The sequence below is a fragment of the Nerophis ophidion genome, linkage group LG03 (assembly GCF_033978795.1).
Source record: "Nerophis ophidion isolate RoL-2023_Sa linkage group LG03, RoL_Noph_v1.0, whole genome shotgun sequence".
NCBI classification, from domain to species: Eukaryota; Metazoa; Chordata; class Actinopteri; order Syngnathiformes; family Syngnathidae; genus Nerophis; species Nerophis ophidion.
The window spans coordinates 1,551,867-1,572,970 of NC_084613.1; the positions used below are offsets into that span (position 1 = coordinate 1,551,867).

The 21,104-nt window shown below is 39.9% G+C and overlaps 1 protein-coding gene across 1 annotated transcript in view; it reads right to left on the reverse strand.

The window, feature by feature from the left end:
- LOC133548674 (uncharacterized) overlaps positions 1 to 17,334 on the reverse strand; it is a 32,022-nt gene extending 14,688 nt beyond the window's left edge. The window contains exons 1-8 of the mRNA XM_061893644.1: positions 17,067 to 17,334; positions 15,713 to 15,811; positions 15,549 to 15,647; positions 10,892 to 10,990; positions 10,730 to 10,828; positions 8,193 to 8,291; positions 6,708 to 6,785; positions 2,645 to 2,719 (exon numbers count right to left, since the gene is read on the reverse strand). Of these exons, the coding sequence (XP_061749628.1) occupies positions 2,645 to 2,719; positions 6,708 to 6,785; positions 8,193 to 8,291; positions 10,730 to 10,828; positions 10,892 to 10,990; positions 15,549 to 15,647; positions 15,713 to 15,811; positions 17,067 to 17,261 (843 nt within the window). The 5' untranslated portion in view covers positions 17,262 to 17,334. The remainder of the gene's footprint in view (positions 1 to 2,644; positions 2,720 to 6,707; positions 6,786 to 8,192; positions 8,292 to 10,729; positions 10,829 to 10,891; positions 10,991 to 15,548; positions 15,648 to 15,712; positions 15,812 to 17,066) is intronic.
- Between the last annotated feature and the right edge of the window lie 3,770 nt (positions 17,335 to 21,104).

A 21,104-nucleotide genomic window follows, 5' to 3' on the forward strand; every position in this document is an offset into this window, starting at 1 on the left:
ACACAGATACACAGACACCATTTACACTCACATTCACACACTAGGGACCATTTAGTGTTGCCAATCAACCTATCCCCAGGTGCATGTCTTTGGAAGTGGGAGGAAGCCGGAGTACCCGGAGGGAACCCACGCATTCACGGGGAGAACATGCAAACTCCACACAGAAAGATCCCGAGCCTGGATTTGAACCCAGGACTGCAGGACCTTCGTATTGTGAGGCAGACGCACTAACCCCTCTGCCACCGTGAAGCCCACGGTCCGAAACTGACGGTCCTAAAAACAAAAAACTCCAACAAAAATTGGGAAAACAGCAATAAAAACAACGATAATAAGCCAAAATGTTGAAATCGGCCAATCATGATGACGCAAAGTTTTGTCTTTATAAAGAAAAACAGAACAAATGAAATAAAACATAGTTGACGCAGGCGAATAACTTGCTTTGGTTCTTGGCTGTTTTAGGGTCTAAATGATATCTTCAAGTTAAAGTAGCAATGATAGTCACACACACACACACACACACACACACACACACACACACACACACACACACACACACACACACTAGGTGTGGTGAAATGTGTCCTCTGCATTTGACCCATCACCCTTGTTCACCCCCTGGGATCTGAGGGGAGCAGTGAGCAGCAGCGGTGGCCACGCCCGGGAATCATTTTTTGGTGATTCAACCCCCAACTCCAACCCTGAGTGCCAAGCAGGCTGGTAATGGCTCCCATTTTTATAGTCTTTGGTATGACTCGGCCAGGGTTTGAACTCACAACCTAGCCATAAGTATCTCTTATGTTGTATATCCTATGTTGTGTATTCTATGTTTTATATCCTACTATCCAGGGTGTGTTATTGTAGCCCACTGGCTTCTGTTTTTTTCCTGCCCTGATGTGGGATCTGAGCCGAGGATGCGGTTGTGGCTTGTGCAGCCCTTTGAGACACTCGTGATTAAGGGCTATATAAATAAACTTTGATTGTTTGACTGAATATTGTTATGTCGTACTGTATAGTCTATGTTGTATGTTCTGTGGTGTATGTTCTGTGGTGTATGTTCTGTGGTGTATGTTCTATGAGGTATGTTCTGTGGTGTATGTTCTGTGGTGTATGTTCTATGAGGTATGTCTATGTTGTATGTTCTGTGCGGTATGTTCTGTGGAGTATGTTCTATGAGGTATGTTCTGTGGTGTATGTTCTATGAGGTATGTTCTGTGGTGTATGTTCTATGTTGTATGTTCTGTGTTGTATGTTCTGTGGTGTATGTTCTATGTTGTATGTTCTGTGTTGTATGTTCTGTGGTGTATGTTCTATGAGGTATGTTCTGTGTTGTATGTTGTATGAAGTATGTTCTATGTTGTATGTTGTATGAGGTATGTTCTATGTTGTATGTTCTATGAGGTATGGTCTATGTTGTATACCTATGAGGTATGTCCTAGGTTGTATGTACTACGTTGTATGTTCTGTGGTGTATATTCTATGAGGTATGGTCTATGTTGTATATTCTATGAGGTATCTTCTATGTTGTATGTTCTATGAGGTATGTTCTATGTTGTATGTTCTATGAGGTATGTCCTATGTTGTATATTCTATGAGGTATCCTCTATGTTGTATGTTCTATGAGGTATGTCCTATGTTGTATGTTCTATGAGGTATGTTCTTTGTTGTATGTTCTATGAGGTATGTTCTATGTTGTATATAATCTATGAGGTATGTCTATGTTGTATGTTCTATGAGGTATCTTCTATGTTGTATGTTCTATGAGGTATGTTCTATGTTGTATGTTTATGAGGTATGTTCTGTGTTGTATGTTCTATGAGGTATGTTCTGTGTTGTATGTTCTATGAGGTATGTTCTATGTTGTATATTCTATGAGGTATCTTCTATGTTGTATGTCTATGTTGTATGTTCTCTGAGGTATGTCCTATGTTGTATTTTGTATGTTCTATGTTGTATGTTCTATGAGGTATGTCCTATGTTGTATTTTGTATGTTCTATGTTGTATGTTCTATGAGGTATGTCCTATGTTGTATGTAGTATGTTCTGTGAGGTATGTCCTATGAGGTATGTTGTATGTAGTATGTTCTATGTCCTATGAGGTATGTTGTATGTTGTATGTTCTATGTTCTGTGAGGTATGTTCTATGTTGTATGTTGTATGTTCTATGTTGTATGTTCTATGTTGTATGTTCTATGTTGTATATTCTATGTTGTATGTTCTATGTTGTATATTCTATGTTGTATGTAGTATGTTGTATGTTCTATGAGGTATGTCCTATGTTGTATGTTGTATGTTCTGTGAGGTATGTCCTATGAGGTATGTTCTATGTTGTATGTTGTATGTTCTATGAGGTATGTCCTATGTTGTATGTTGTATGTTCTGTGAGGTATGTCCTATGAGGTATGTTCCTATGTTGTATGTTGTATGTTCTATGTCCTATGAGGTATGTTTGTGGAGTTGGACCACCTTCTGGTTTCCTCTTTCAGGTTGATGATGTCACTGGATGTCAGGTAGTTTTCCTTCCATGTTTGCTGTCTTTTCCACCAATGAAGAAGTTTCCTTGGAGAAAAACAAAGGACAGAAGACTTTTGTGGAGTTTCCAGAATGAAATGAAGCAACGTTCTGTCCTTTGGAACGTTGATGTTACTTTTGTGGCGACTGGAAGTGTTCTGAGCTCAGCTGCTCTGTCCTTGGCGCTCCTTCCTTGCAGGTGCTTTTGTACCTGAGGACAATAGCAAAATATTACAGTCCTAAATGACTTTTTACAAGAATAGTTTAAGATGCAAATCTCATCCAATTGTCCACAAAAGGACCAGAAGAAATACTGGCCGTCTACTTAAATAAGATCTTACCGTTTTTCACTTTTCCACTTCCAATGTAATACCAATATTGGAGCACTGACTATTGGCCGATACTTGTATTGATTATATACGATATCCGCAGGAATATACCTACTTTTGTAGTTTGCAATGTTTGAGAAGGTTTGTAAAGTGAAATGAACCAAAGACAGAACAATAGTAGGTCTGAAAAACACTAGCCTGTTTATTATCATCTGTCTCCCAGCAGGCACAAGACATTGATACAACGTTGATTAAACATACATGTCCTTTAAAACTCACTTTGAAACAACATTGCTAAATTTGACATGAGCTCGGGCTCGGGCTCAGCGTTTCTGGGTGTTGTTGATAAATGGTTTCGGCTTTACATAGTAGAGTTTTAACTTGCACTTACAGATGTAGCGACCAACTGTAGTTACTGACAGTAGTTTTATGAAGTCTCCCTGAGCCCATGTGGTGATATCCTTTACACACTCATGTCGGTGTTTGATGCAGTACCGCCTGAGGGGTGGAAGACCACAAGCATTCCGTGCAGTGATTTATCCAGATTCTCTGAACCTTTTGATGATATTACAGAGCGTAGATGTTGAAATCCCTCAATTCCTTGCAATAGCTGCTCGAGAAATGTTCTTAAACTGTTCAACAATTTGTTCATGCATTTGTTGACAAAGTGGTGACCTTCGCCCTGTCCTTCTTTGTGAATGAGTGAACATTTCATGGAAGTTGTTTTTATAGCCAATCATGGCACCCACCTGTTCCCAATGAGCCTGCACACCTGTGGGATGTTCCAAATAAGTGTTTGATGAGCATTCCTCAACTTTATCACTCTTTTTTGCCACTTGTGCCAGCTTTTCTGAAACATGTTGCAGGCATCAAATTCCAATTGAGTGAATATTTGCAAAATAGAAGAAAGAGTGTCAGTGTGAAGATGAAATATCTCGTCTTTGAAGTCTATTTAATCGAATAGAAGTTGAAAAGGATTCTCTTTTTATGTAGCATTTACACAAGCTGACAACTTGACTGCTTTTGGCTTCTGTAGTTTGAGACAATGTTGACGTCCAAAGTTAGATTCATGTTGTTGGTTGGGAAATTACCAAATGTCAAGGGTCAAATGAAGGTCACAAGCCGACCTTGAATAAATGTTGTGAAAAAGTTGCCAAGTTAGGTTTGAGTCATCCAACATCAGAACCTGCTTCAATAGTTCTCAACCTTCTTTTCATGTCTTTTGCCTGCTGCTTCCGGAATGGACTCATGCTGTCTTTAAGTTGAAGTGCAGAAGTTGCTTTTCTGGCGACATCTAGTGGCCACAATCATTCATGAAGTTAAGTTGAATGATGTTTAATACTTTCTAATTCTGCCTTGGAAACTTTGTATGTGTAAGTAATATGTCTTTGTAATTATGTGAAACATGTTTGTGTTCACCAATGTGACTTTTTTACAACACACTATTGTTCACTGAAGGACACTTATGTATGTGCTTAGCTGTTGTGTAGCTGCAAGATCCTAATAGCCTGTAACATATCATGTTGACCTTTTGTAAACCGCTGGACTAAAATAGAAGAAGAGAGCAAGTTTGTGTGCTTTTGGGAGGACATTTTGATGCTAACTGGCTGTCCAGAAGTAACATAAACTACTTTTACATGCAAGCCCCTTTGGGACCGATAGCAATATCACATTGGGACAAGTTACTGATAGAGGACCAATAGCAATATCAGATTGGGACAATATCGGATTGGGACAGCCCTAGTTACTGATAGAGGACCAATAACAATATCACATTGGGACAAGTTACTGATAGAGGACCAATAGCAATATCACATTGGGACAAGTTACTGATAGAGGACCAATAGCAATATCACATTGGGACAAGTTACTGATAGAGGACCAATAGCAATATCAGATTGGGACAAGTTACTGATAGAGGACCAATATCACATTGGGACAAGTTACTGATAGAGGACCGATAGCAATATCACATTGGGACAAGTTACTGATAGAGGACCAATAGCAATATCAGATTGGGACAATATCGGATTGGGACAGCCCTAGTTACTGATTGAGGACCAATAACAATATCAGATTGGGACAAGTTACTGATTGAGGACCAATAGCAATATCACATTGGGACAAGTTACTGATAGAGGACCGATAGCAATATCACATTGGGACAAGTTACTGATAGAGGACCAATAGCAATATCAGATTGGGACAAGTTACTGATAGAGGACCAATATCACATTGGGACAAGTTACTGATAGAGGACCGATAGCAATATCACATTGGGACAAGTTACTGATAGAGGACCAATAGCAATATCAGATTGGGACAATATCGGATTGGGACAGCCCTAGTTACTGATTGAGGACCAATAACAATATCAGATTGGGACAAGTTACTGATTGAGGACCAATAGCAATATCACATTGGGACAAGTTACTGATAGAGGACCGATAGCAATATCACATTGGGACAAGTTACTGATAGAGGACCAATAGCAATATCAGATTGGGACAAGTTACTGATAGAGGACCAATAGCAATATCAGATTGGGACAAGTTACTGATAGAGGACCAATATCACATTGGGACAAGTTACTGATAGAGGACCGATAGCAATATCACATTGGGACAAGTTACTGATAGAGGACCAATAGCAATATCAGATTGGGACAATATCGGATTGGGACAGCCCTAGTTACTGATAGAGGACCAATAACAATATCACATTGGGACAAGTTACTGATAGAGGACCAATAGCAATATCACATTGGGACAAGTTACTGATAGAGGACCAATAGCAATATCACATTGGGACAAGTTACTGATAGAGGACCAATAGCAATATCACATTGGGACAATATCGGATTGGGACAGCCCTAGTTACTGATAGAGGACCAATAGCAATATCAGATTGGGACAAGTTACTGATAGAGGACCAATAGCAATATCACATTGGGACAAGTTACTGATAGAGGACCGATAGCAATATCACATTGGGACAAGTTACTGATAGAGGACCAATAGCAATATCAGATTGGGACAAGTTACTGATAGAGGACCAATATCACATTGGGACAAGTTACTGATAGAGGACCGATAGCAATATCACATTGGGACAAGTTACTGATAGAGGACCAATAGCAATATCAGATTGGGACAATATCGGATTGGGACAGCCCTAGTTACTGATTGAGGACCAATAACAATATCAGATTGGGACAAGTTACTGATTGAGGACCAATAGCAATATCACATTGGGACAAGTTACTGATAGAGGACCGATAGCAATATCACATTGGGACAAGTTACTGATAGAGGACCAATAGCAATATCAGATTGGGACAAGTTACTGATAGAGGACCAATAGCAATATCAGATTGGGACAAGTTACTGATAGAGGACCAATATCACATTGGGACAAGTTACTGATAGAGGACCGATAGCAATATCACATTGGGACAAGTTACTGATAGAGGACCAATAGCAATATCAGATTGGGACAATATCGGATTGGGACAGCCCTAGTTACTGATAGAGGACCAATAACAATATCACATTGGGACAAGTTACTGATAGAGGACCAATAGCAATATCACATTGGGACAGCCCTAGTTACTGATAGAGGACCAATATCAATATCACATTGGGACAAGTTACTGATAGAGGACCAATATCAATATCACATTGGGACAAGTTACTGATAGAGGACCAATAGCAATATCACATTGGGACAGCCCTAGTTACTGATAGAGGACCAATATCAATATCATATTGGGACAATATCATATTGGGACAATATCATATTGGGACAATATCATATTGGGACAGCCGTAGTTGAAATGAAGTCCATGCAAAATATGATTCCAGTACAAACTTGAGGATCTCTGGCCAACAAACATGCAACATGTCTGTGGTTGTTGTCTCTGGCTTTGTCCAACGCTGTCTTCCCCTCCTGGACGGACAAAGGATAAAATACAATACAAATGTTCTCTTTTATTGATATTATTAAAGATATAGATTATTAATATATCAATATCATGTGTAACTGCAAATGGGATCTTTCTGAAGCAACTAGACTGTGTAAGACTACACATGTGATGATGGGACTATTAGCAGAGATGGAAACAGGACAACAAGTACCGTTATTAATGTGTTTTAACCACTTTGCAGTTTTTGCACAAAAGCAGAGTAGTTTTATGTTTTGTATTTTGTGATTGGACTCAAAATGAAGCCAATCATGCCTCCTAAAACTGAAGTACATCACAGGACAAGATGTCCAAAGATGTATTTTGTACAGAAGCCAAAAGCAGTCAAGTTGTCACCTTGTGGAAATGCTAAAGAAAAAGAGAATCCTTTTCAACTTATATTCAATTAAATAGACTTCAAAGACAAGATATTTCATCTTCACACTGACACACTTTGCAAATAATCACAAAGTTAGAAAGTAATGTCAGCAACATGTGGCAAAGATGTCATTTTTACCAGTGTGTTACATGGCCTTTCCTTTCAACAACACTCAGTGCAGGTTTGGGAACTGAGGAGACACATTTTTGAAGAATAGAATAGAATAGAATGGACTTTATTGTCATTATATTTGCATATAAGAAGATTAAAGACTCCAATTTAAGGTGCAGTCGTGGGAACAAACATGGTGGACACAAGAGGTAATAAAGGACAAACTAACAACTGAAATAAACAGACTACTATTTAATAAAAATAATAAGCAATCATGTACAATATACAAAACACTATAGAAATACAAAATACGTAAGTTAAGTTTTACAAGAGTCTCCTTTCTCATATTTTAGCCTTCACACATTTTCAATGTCTGGACTACAGGCAGGCCAGTCTAGTACCTGCACTCTTTTACTATGAAGCCACGCTGTTGTTGCATTGTCTTGCTGAAATAAGCAGGGGCGTCCATGATAACAACATATGTTGTATGTACCTTTCAGCACGAATGGTGCCTTCACAGATGTGTAAGTTAGCCATGACTGAACATTTCATGGACGATGCTTCTATAGCCAATCATGGCACCCACCTGTTCCCAATTAGCACACCTGTGGGAAGTTCCACATTCCTCAACTTTCTCACTCTTTTTTGCCACTTGTGCCAGCTTTTTTGAAACACATTGCAGGCATCAAATTCACAATGAGCTAATATTTGGAAAAAAGAAGAAAGTGTGTCAGTGTGAAGATGAAATATCTTGTCTTTGCAGTCTATTTAATTGAATATAAGTTGAAAAGGATTTGTTGTAGTCTCTTTTTATTTAGCATTGACTCAAGGTGACAACTTGACTGCTTTTGTGTCCTGCAGAACATATTTTCACTTTCTTGAGATGCATTTTGGAGATGTTTACGTTGTTTGTGATGTTTGCAGCTGAGCCGGCGTGCAATAAAAGTTGGACTGTCTTCTTGTGGTTGAGCGCAGCAGCCACATGGAGCGCCGTCTCACCTTTCTGCAGGACACAAACAAAGAGGGAGAGCGCAGGTTTTTTTCTCTTGTGCCAAAATTCATTAAATTTAGTTGATTAAAATGTCAAAAAAATCATGAATTTCCACTTTCATTATATGTTCATTTAGATGATTTGGACCTGGGTACGGATGGAAAGAGCAGGATGTTGTTTTTAGAATAGTTGTAATGTTGTCCTGCAGAGTCATCACAGTGTGACCTGCTGAGGTGAGTCCTGGGCGTGGCTCCCACTGATGCTCACTGCTCCCCTCACCTCCCAGGGGCTGATCAAGGGCGATGGCTCAAATGCAGAGAATAATTTCACCACACCTAGTAAGTGTGTGTGTGTGTGTGTGTGTGTGTGTGTGTGTGTGTGTGTTTGACTATCATTGCTACTTTAACTTTACTTTAAATACAAAAATGGTACCACTGTTTTTCTTCCAGTAATATTTTGGCAACTGAGCAGTTAGTTTTTTATGGTGATATCCATAGTAGTTTTTATGACATATGATTGTAAATATAAATACTGTACCACTGTTTGTTTGTTTTTACTGTCAAATCTGTTGTCATTTTTACAATGTACAATTTAATGCTTTTAAATCATAGGTCAATCATATATATATATTTTTTAATCAAAGTAAGTTGGTCATGTATGATGATATGTTATGATTTACATTATCAGGATACACAAAACTAATTATTATTGCAGATGATAACTATATTTCCAACCTGAATCCATACAAATGTAATTAACAATACAAGAACACCATTGCTCTGACAGATTAGTACACGAAGCAAACAGATATTTGAGTATTTCATGTTATTCTAAGAAAGAAAATCCTAATTAGGGCTGTCAAGAGTTTCTACTTTTAATCAGATTAATCACGCTCTTGATTTGTGATTGATCCTGATTAAGGAGGTTAACACTCGCTGGTATAATTAAAATTTGTTCCAGAAAATATTTGGACACAAATGGAAGGAGTTTAAACGTTTTACTGAACTGGAAGTCATGGATTTGTTGAAAACTTGGTGACAGTAAGTTTAGTAAGAATTACAGTAGGTGCACAATACCAATATTTTGGTACCGGTACCCCCATGTTTTTTGGTACTTTTTGGTACTTTTCTGAACAAAGGGGAGCACAAAAAATGTCATTATTGGCTATATTTTAAGAAAGTTCGGGTACATGAAACATATGTTTATTATTGTCATTTAGTCCTTGAATAAAATGTTGAACATACTAGACAACTTGTCTTTTAGGAGGAAGTAAACAAAGAAAGACTCCTAATTAGTCTGCAGTAACATATTGTGTACTTTATACACCTATTATTTTATACACATTATGAGGGACAAACTGTAAAAATTGATTATTCATGTACTTGTTCATTTACTGTTAATATCTGCTTACTTTCTCTTTCAACATGTTCTATCTCCACTTCTGTTCAAATGTAATAATCACTTATTCTTCTCTTCTTTCATACTTGACATTAGTTCTGGATGATACCACACATTTAGGTATGGATCTGATACCACGTAGTTACAGGATCATACAATAAAATATAACACCAAATAAACCAATAATAATATGGTTTAAAAATACTGATGTAAAGGGTAGGTGTCGCATTGTTTTCCGTTTAACATGTTCTATCTACACTTCTGTTCAAATGTAATAATCACTTATTCTTCTCTTCTTTGATACTTGACATTAGTTTTGGATGATACCACACATTTAGGTATCAATGCGATACCAAGTAGTTACAGGATCATACATTGGTCGTATTCAAAGTACTTTTTACAGGCGGTATAGTACCGAATATGATTCACCCTATGTGCACATTTTCTAAGTATTTGCAATTATATAGCAAACAAAGTAGAGATGTATAGTAATAAACACATCAATAAACAACTTTTCCTAATGCACCATTTACTTTTCCTTTGACCAGTTGTTTAAACAAACAGTCTTATTTACCTTTGCAGTGTTGGCAGTGTTGATCTATTTTTTGGTTGAGTGCCATCAGGTGTGGTGATGTGACTGCCATCTTCTTGCAGTTCTTGGTCTTCACTGATGTTAAGTAGCTTACATGTGTCGGCTGTCCATTTAGCAAAGGCATTATTTAGCTGACCTCTGCTACTTTTGGTGACAATATTGACGCAGGTAAACTCCTGTCTCTGTTTGATTCCTTGCTTCTTGTCTGTTTAATAAATGTCATCGGCGTTATAACCTGACTGCCCTTTGTTCTTCAACTGTGGTTGTTTTGAAAGGGTTTTATAAATAAAGTTGTTATGGTATTGCATGGTACGGTACTAGAGGAAAAGCCCTATATAAATATAATTCACTTCACACGTAACAGCGTCACTTGTATTATCGCAATGAGGGCATACAGTATATGTACAGTATAATGCATGGCATGGTGGTTTCAGACAGCTCTAGAAGGAAGATCCTCTACCTGGTTCCTCTGGTCGACAGAGCACATGGATCTGAGCAGCATTCTCACCAGAGTGGTGTTGTTGTAGCGAGCAGCCACGTGCAAACACGTGTCGCCCTCCTGCAAAAATGTCACAAGTGTGACGATCTTGATGGCTTGCTGGAGAACAAACATCAGACTCACTTTGTTCTTGTTGTCCGCTTTGGCGCCAGCGACCAGCAGGAGGCGAGCAGTCTGAGCGTGAGCGTTCTGAGAGGCCAGATGAAGAGCCGTGTGTCCCGCCTGCAGCAACACAAACTACCAAGTCACCACACAGCAAACATCCTTTGTGCAGCAACACAAACTACCAAGTCACCACACACACACACAGCAAACATCCTTTGTGCAGCAACACAAACTACCAAGTCACCACACACACACACAGCAAACATCCTTTGTGCAGCAACACAAACTACCAAGTCACCACACACACACACAGCAAACATCCTTTGTGCAGCAACACAAACTACCAAGTCACCACACACACACACACAGCAAACATCCTTTGTGCAGCAACACAAACTACCAAGTCACCACACACACACACAGCAAACATCCTTTGTGCAGCAACACAAACTACCAAGTCACCACACACACACACAGCAAACATCCTTTGTGCAGCAACACAAACTACCAAGTCACCACACACACACACAGCAAACATCCTTTGTGCAGCAACACAAACTACCAAGTCACCACACACACACACAGCAAACATCCTTTGTGCAGCAACACAAACTACCAAGTCACCACACACACACACAGCAAACATCCTTTGTGCAGCAACACAAACTACCAAGTCACCACACACACACACAGCAAACATCCTTTGTGCAGCAACACAAACTACCAAGTCACCACACACACACACAGCAAACATCCTTTGTGCAGCAACACAAACTACCAAGTCACCACACACACACACAGCAAACATCCTTTGTGCAGCAACACAAACTACCAAGTCACCACACACACACACAGCAAACATCCTTTGTGCAGCAACACAAACTACCAAGTCACCACACACACACACAGCAAACATCCTTTGTGCAGCAACACAAACTACCAAGTCACCACACACACACACAGCAAACATCCTTTGTGCAGCAACACAAACTACCAAGTCACCACACACACACACAGCAAACATCCTTTGTGCAGCAACACAAACTACCAAGTCACCACACACACACACAGCAAACATCCTTTGTGCAGCAACACAAACTACCAAGTCACCACACACACACACAGCAAACATCGTTTGCACAAAAGCCTCCACATTAAGTCTGCAACTTGCGGCTCTTTAGCGCCGCCCTGGAGATCCCTGGAGCTTTTTCACAAATATATGAAAATAGAAAAAGACTGAGGGAATAATATATTATTTTTTTTAAAGGTTTTTTTTAGGAGGACAAACACGACACAAACCTCCCTAATGGTTAGAAACCCACTGTTTGTATTAAACATGATTCTCTGATCAGAGCAATGTTTTGTCCAACTAATGTTGGCAGTCCTTGAACTCACCGTAGTTGGTTTACATGTACAACTTTCTCCGATGCTGCCACGGAAAGACGTGTTTTATGCCACTCCTTCTTTGTCTCATTTTGTCCACCAAATGTTTTATGCTGTACGTGAATGCACAAAGGTGAACTTTGTTGATGTTATTTACTTGTGTGGAGTGCTTATCAGGCATGGCATGACTGCCAGACAATCGATGCTAACATGCTATTTAGGCTAGCTGTAAGTAAGTAGTGCATCATCATGCCTCACGTGTAGCTATATTTGTGCTCATTTAATTTCTATCTGCATTTCTCATGACATTTTATCTTGAAGTAATATTGGCTGCATTTCTGATAATGGTTTGTGTGTCATGTTGTTCCAGACCACAGCAAACGTAACCCAGCTTGCAAAGATTGAACTAAATCCATTACAAGAAGACGGTCTTAACTTGGACACAAACATCATTCTACCTGTGGCCTTGCTGAGCCAGTCATTTCCAGGAGTTATCTCACCTTCTGAGTAGCCTCTGATTTACTAATGATGTCCAATGTTGTAAAAATGGGTGGAATAAATATTACATTTCAACATTTCTGTCAACAAACATTTGTGTCAGCCTGTGACTCATAATCACTGTGATAGTAAGCTAATATGGACACTTATACAACACTGTATAACCTCCACCCTGATGTACAACACTGTATAACCTCCACCCTGATGTACAACACTGCAGACTATGTCGCCCCCACCCTGATGTACAACACTGTATAACCCCCACCCTGATGTACAACACTGTATAACCCCCACCCTGATGTACAACACTGCAGACTATGCCCCCCCCCCCTGATGTACAACACTGCAGACTATGCCGCCCCCCTATTCAGACATAAGACAACATGATGGATGTATTGATGATGAACAAACATTAGTACTGGTGCTATTCAGACGTAGGACAACATGATGGATGTATTGATGATGAACAAACATTAGTACTGGTGCTATTCAGACATAAGACAACATGATGGATGTATTGATGATGAACAAACATTAGTACTGGTGCTATTCAGACATAAGACAACATGATGGATGTATTGATGATGAACAAACATTAGTACTGGTGCTATTCAGACGTAGGACAACATGATGGATGTATTGATGATGAACAAACATTAGTACTGGTGCTATTCAGACGTAGGACAACATGATGGATGTATTGATGATGAACAAACATTAGTACTGGTGCTATTCAGACATAGGACAACATGATGGATGTATTGATGATGAACAAACATTAGTACTGGTGCTATTCAGACGTAGGACAACATGATGGATGTATTGATGATGAACAAACATTAGTACTGGTGCTATTCAGACGTAGGACAACATGATGGATGTATTGATGATGAACAAACATTAGTACTGGTGCTATTCAGACATAAGACAACATGATGGATGTATTGATGATGAACAAACATTAGTACTGGTGCTATTCAGACATAAGACAACATGATGGATGTATTGATGATGAACAAACATTAGTACTGGTGCTATTCAGACATAAGACAACATGATGGATGTATTGATGATGAACAAACATTAGTACTGGTGCTATTCAGACATAAGACAACATGATGGATGTATTGATGATGAACAAACATTAGTACTGGTGCTATTCAGACATAAGACAACATGATGGATGTATTGATGATGAACAAACATTAGTACTGGTGCTATTCAGACATAAGACAACATGATGGATGTATTGATGATGAACAAACATTAGTACTGGTGCTATTCAGACGTAGGACAACATGATGGATGTATTGATGATGAACAAACATTAGTACTGGTGCTATTCAGACGTAGGACAACATGATGGATGTATTGATGATGAACAAACATTAGTACTGGTGCTATTCAGACATAAGACAACATGATGGATGTATTGATGATGAACAAACATTAGTACTGGTGCTATTCAGACATAAGACAACATGATGGATGTATTGATGATGAACAAACATTAGTACTGGTGCTATTCAGACATAAGACAACATGATGGATGTATTGATGATGAACAAACATTAGTACTGGTGCTATTCAGACATAGGACAACATGATGGATGTATTGATGATGAACAAACATTAGTACTGGTGCTATTCAGACATAAGACAACATGATGGATGTATTGATGATGAACAAACATTAGTACTGGTGCTATTCAGACATAAGACAACATGATGGATGTATTGATGATGAACAAACATTAGTACTGGTGCTATTCAGACGTAGGACAACATGATGGATGTATTGATGATGAACAAACATTAGTACTGGTGCTATTCAGACGTAGGACAACATGATGGATGTATTGATGATGAACAAACATTAGTACTGGTGCTATTCAGACGTAGGACAACATGATGGATGTATTGATGATGAACAAACATTAGTACTGGTGCTATTCAGACATAAGACAACATGATGGATGTATTGATGATGAACAAACATTAGTACTGGTGCTATTCAGACATAAGACAACATGATGGATGTATTGATGATGAACAAACATTAGTACTGGTGCTATTCAGACATAAGACAACATGATGGATGTATTGATGATGAACAAACATTAGTACTGGTGCTATTCAGACATAAGACAACATGATGGATGTATTGATGATGAACAAACATTAGTACTGGTGCTATTCAGACATAAGACAACATGATGGATGTATTGATGATGAACAAACATTAGTACTGGTGCTATTCAGACATAAGACAACATGATGGATGTATTGATGATGAACAAACATTAGTACTGGTGCTATTCAGACATAAGACAACATGATGGATGTATTGATGATGAACAAACATTAGTACTGGTGCTATTCAGACATAGGACAACATGATGGATGTATTGATGATGAACAAACATTAGTACTGGTGCTATTCAGACATAAGACAACATGATGGATGTATTGATGATGAACAAACATTAGTACTGGTGCTATTCAGACGTAGGACAACATGATGGATGTATTGATGATGAACAAACATTAGTACTGGTGCTATTCAGACGTAGGACAACATGATGGATGTATTGATGATGAACAAACATTAGTACTGGTGCTATTCAGACATAAGACAACATGATGGATGTATTGATGATGAACAAACATTAGTACTGGTGCTATTCAGACATAAGACAACATGATGGATGTATTGATGATGAACAAACATTAGTACTGGTGCTATTCAGACGTAGGACAACATGATGGATGTATTGATGATGAACAAGCCCACCTTGTTGCTGATGTTTACATCCGCTCCAGCCTTGAGCAGCAGTTTGACACACTGGTAGAAACCGTGCCAGGACGCTTCATGCAGCGCCGTGTTTCCATTCTCAAAGAGAGGAAAGACAATTTTACAAGCGGAATGTTTTTTGATTGTGTTTTTGAAGCACTGACTTTGTTCTGAAGGTCCAAAGCACAGCCGCCTTGAATGAGAAGAGAGATGGTGGCACTGTTTCCCACCACAGCTGCTTCATGCAGGCCTCTCACTTGCTGCTGATCCAACAAAACAAATGTATATACATATATATATATATAAATATATATATATATGTATATATATAGACAGCCATCTATCAATGTATCATCCGTCTGTCAATGCATAATATTTTCAACGGTACATTGTCCATCCATCCATCCATCCATCCATCCATCAGTATTTCAACAAGTCCATCAACACATCAATCCATCATCAATACATCCATTAACACATTAATACATAATCTTAACAAATCAAGTACATCATTAATACAACCATCAATACATCATCAATACATCAATACTGTATATTAACAATACAACCATCGACACATTAATACATCATTGATACATCCATCAATACATCAGTACACCATTAATGCACTTTTGCACATTCATCAACACATCAATACATCATCAATACATCCATTCACACATCAATACTGTAGTGTACATCATCAAAGCATCCTTCAACACATCGATGCATCATCAATACATCCATCAACACATCAGTACATCAACAATACATCCATCAACACAACGATGCATCATCCATACATCCATCAACACATCAGTACATCATCAATACATAATACATCCATCAACACATCAGTACATCATCAATACATTCATCAACACATAGATGCATAATCAATACATCCATCAACACATCAGTACATAATCATTACATCCATCAACACATTGATACATCATCATCACATCCATCAACACATCGGTACATCATCAATACATCCATCAACACATAGATGCATCATCAATACATCCATCAACACATCAGTACATAATCATTACATCCATCAACACATTGATACATCATCATCACATCCATCAACACATAACAATACATCCATCAACACATCGGTACATCATCAATACATCCATCATTACATAACAACACATAACAATACATCAACACATAACAATACATCAACACATAACAATACATCAACACATCATCATTGCAGTGGTCAACACAACAAAGCATCCATCCATCCATCCATCCATCCATCCATCCATCCATCCATCCATCCATCCATCCATCCATCCATCCATCCATCCATCCATCCATCCATCCATCCATCCATCCATCCATCCATCCATCCATCCATCCATCCATCCATCCATCCATCCATCCATCCATCCATCCATCCATCCATCCATCCATCCATCCATCCATCCATCCATCCATCCATCCACAGCACACACACATGTAGAAGTGATGACAGGTGACAAAAATGTTGTGTACTTTTACCTCCATCATGCAGCTGCTGGCTCCCCCGCGTCTTGCACAAAGAAGAAAAGGAGCATCCCTTCTTTCATCCATCATCCTTTCATCCATCATCCTTTCATCCATCCATCCATCCATCCAGAAGAAGAACTGCTTTGCAACACTGAGTGCTTTTGTGCAGTAAGCAGCTGGATGCTGGATGATTGTGTGAGACAACATCTGTCAACATGTGTGCAGAACATTCCAGATGTTGTGCTGGATTGCAGCTTACAGAGACACAATGTATCCTCTTTTTCTTATTCTTTCACATAATACTTCAAACATGCATAGACAGTACTGCATTAGTACTGCATACTCACATAGTACTGCATTAGTACTGCATACTCACATAGTACTGCATTAGTACTGCATACTCACATAGTACTGCATTAGTACTGCATACTCACATAGTACTGCATTAGTACTGCATACTCACATAGTACTGCATTAGTACTGCATACTCAGATAGTACTGCATTAGTACTGCATACTCACATAGTACTGCATTAGTACTGCATACTCAGATAGTACTGCATTAGTACTGCATACTCACATAGTACTGCATTAGTACTGCATACTCACATAGTACTGCATTAGTACTGCATACTCACATAGTACTGCATTAGTACTGCATACTCACATAGTACTGCATTAGTACTGCATACTCACATAGTACTGCATTAGTACTGCATACTCACATAGTACTGCATTAGTACTGCATACTCACATAGTACTGCATTAGTACTGCATACTCAGATAGTACTGCATTAGTACTGCATACTCACATAGTGCTGCATTAGTACTGCATACTCAGATAGTACTGCATTAGTACTACATACTCACATAGTACTGCATTAGTACTGCATACTCACATAGTACTGCATTAGTACTGCATACTCACATAGTACTGCATTAGTACTGCATACTCAGATAGTACTGCATTAGTACTGCACATGTGACAGAGTCATGTGACAGAGTCATGTGACAGAGTCATGTGACCGCGGCCGCTGGAAAAAGTCTTGCTAACAAACCAAATAAATCTGTCTTTGCAACAATAATCAGTACAAAATAAACAAGTCATTAGATGACATAAATCAGTGGCGGGCAGTCACCACCTCAGAAAGAACTTGGATCTTCAAGTAGCACCTTATTGACCGACATTAAAATACAGTAGCGTAGTAGGCCTGGCTCGGGATCTTTCTGTGTGGAGTTTGCATGTTCTCCCCGTGACTGCGTGGGTTCCCTCCGGGTACTCCGGCTTCCTCCCACCTCCAAAGACATCCACCTGGGGATAGGCCCCTCCCACCTCCAAAGACATGCACCTGGGGATAGGTTGATTGGCAACACTAAATTGGCCCTAGAGTGTGAATGTTGTCTGTCTATCTGTGTTGGCCCTGCGATGAGGTGGCGACTTGTCCAGGGTGTACCCCGCCTTCCGCCCGATTGTAGCTGAGATAGGCGCCAGCGCCCCCCGCGACCCCAAAAGGGAATAAGCGGTTGAAAATGGATGGATGGATATTGGGCCACTGTAACATTCACACACAGTTTGAATAGTAACACTGGTTTTGAATAAAGGTCCATTAAACAGTGGACTTTAATCAAGTAATTATTTGGCCTAAAAATCACTGATATTAATAAAAGTAGAGATTGGAAGGACCTCAACACATCCTGTCAGTGTTCACTACCGGAACGAATCGCAGCTCAGCCCGGTGTAACGCTGCAGTGGACAAGGAGACGCCACCTGGACAAGGACGTCACTTAGCTTGCGGCGTATTTATCAATACATGGGTGTAATTCACCCAAATACTTGTGGTGTGGCTCCGTGCAGCACTTACATGTTGACCGGGACTGGGACTGTCCAGAGAGATGCGGGAGTCCAGAAAGGCCAAGGCAGGCTCAAAGGTCTGGGGACAGGCAAGTGGTCAGGGGCTGGTGTGAGCCGTTGTAGTCCGGATGCAGGCCAAAGGTCGAGATCCGGGGAGACAGCAGGAAGACCAGAGGGAATCCTGGGAGACGAGACACACTGCTGGAAACCAGGGAAGGACAAGGAGCTGCAGGATGAACACACAGCACAACACACCATGAGCACAGAGGACAAGACACCATGAGCACAGAGGACAAGACACCATGAGCACAGAGGACAAGACACCATGAGCACAGAGGACAAGACACCATGAGCACAGAGGACAAGACACCATGAGCACAGAGGACAAGACACCATGAGCACAGAGGACAAGACACCATGAGCACAGAGGACAAGACACCATGAGCACAGAGGACAAGACACCATGAGCACAGAGGACAAGACACCATGAGCACAGAGGACAAGACACCATGAGCACAGAGGACAAGACACCATGAGCACAGAGGACAAGACACCATGAGCACAGAGGACAAGACACCATGAGCACAGAGGACAAGACACCATGAGCACAGAGGACAAGACACCATGAGCACAGAGGACAAGACACCATGAGCACAGAGGACAAGACACCATGAGCACAGAGGACAAGACACCATGAGCACAGAGAGCGAGGAAAGCGAGAGACGTGTAAGGCTTACTGTCCGGGTAGAAGTAGCTAGGTTCTGGCACTGGAACTTAGCAGGTGCTGCTTTAAGAAGGAAGGTGAGTCAAAGGTGTGTCAAAGGTGTGTTGATGACAGATTGAGTGTGGCCACGCCTCCAGTGCTGCGTCCAGAGGAGCAGACAGCTGAATGTGTTGCTGCAGGTGCTTGAGCCGTAACACCCAGCCCTTTAAACTTTGTGCTATCGGGTGGATCACCACGGCTTTTAGCTAAGTAGTCAGCATGCTCGCCTCTCATGTCTGTGTTGGCGCTGCACTCCCAGCTGTTGGAAAATGTCAACACAGCCGAGAGAGAGAGAGAAAGAGAGAGAGAGAGAGAGTGAGAAAGAGAGAGAGAGAGCACAACAGCTACATTTCCTGTCTTCTTTTCCTTTGGTTTGCACTTTGTAGAAAATGGATGGCTGGATGAACACTCAGGTTAAGTTTGTAGTAAAAAGGACAGGTGAGTGAAGACACAGGTGTGCAGCTGATGATGATTTGACCCGACATGCACTTGGAGGAAAGAATGTCCACTTGTAAGTTTGCAGGTGAAATGTGGGCGTGGAAATAAAGTCAGTCAAACACAACATTATTTGTAATATTTATATTTTATTTTCCATCCACAAAGTCAGTCTTGGAAAGTTTCTAGCAAGTCCTGACTGGACTAAGCTCGAACTTCACAAACGTTTAACACTTTTCTTCTTCGTGATAAGTATTCTTTTTTTTATGCATTATTTTCTTTATTACTTGCAGTACATGCTAGTATATGTGCAGAGGTGGTCAAAAGTGTAGGTACACCTGTAAAGAAGATGATGTCATGTCCATCTTGATTTTCCAGTCGTTTCTGCAACTCTTCTTTGTTTGTGATGAAGTGATGGAGAACATACTTCTTTGTTTGTGATGAAGTGATGGAGAACATACTTCTTTGTTTGTGATGAAGTGATGGAGAACATACTTCTTTGTTTGTGATGAAGTGATGGAGAACATACTTCTTTGTTTGTGATGAAGTGATGGAGAACATACTTCTTGCTCACTAAAAGCACTCATGAAGTTTGCTTCTTTTATGCCCGAGAGGCTACCATCCAAGAAGGAAGCTCTTGCTCCAGAAGACACACCTTAAGGCTCCTCTAAAGTTTGCTTCTGATCACACGGACTAAGATAAGACCTTCTGGAGGAAAGTTCTGTGGTCAGATGAAACAAAAATGGAGCTGTTTGGCCACAATAGCCAGCAATATGTTTGGTGAGGACTTTGATCCCAGGAACACTGTAACTACCGTCAAGCATGATGGTGGTAGTATTATGCTCTGGTTCTGTTTTGCTGCGTATGGAACTGCTGCTTTAAATAGGACAATGAAAAAGGAGGATTAGCTCCAAATTCTTCAGGACAACCTACCTAAATCATTAGCCCGCAGTTTGGGTCTTGGGCACATTTTGGTGTTCCAACAGGACAATGACCTAAAA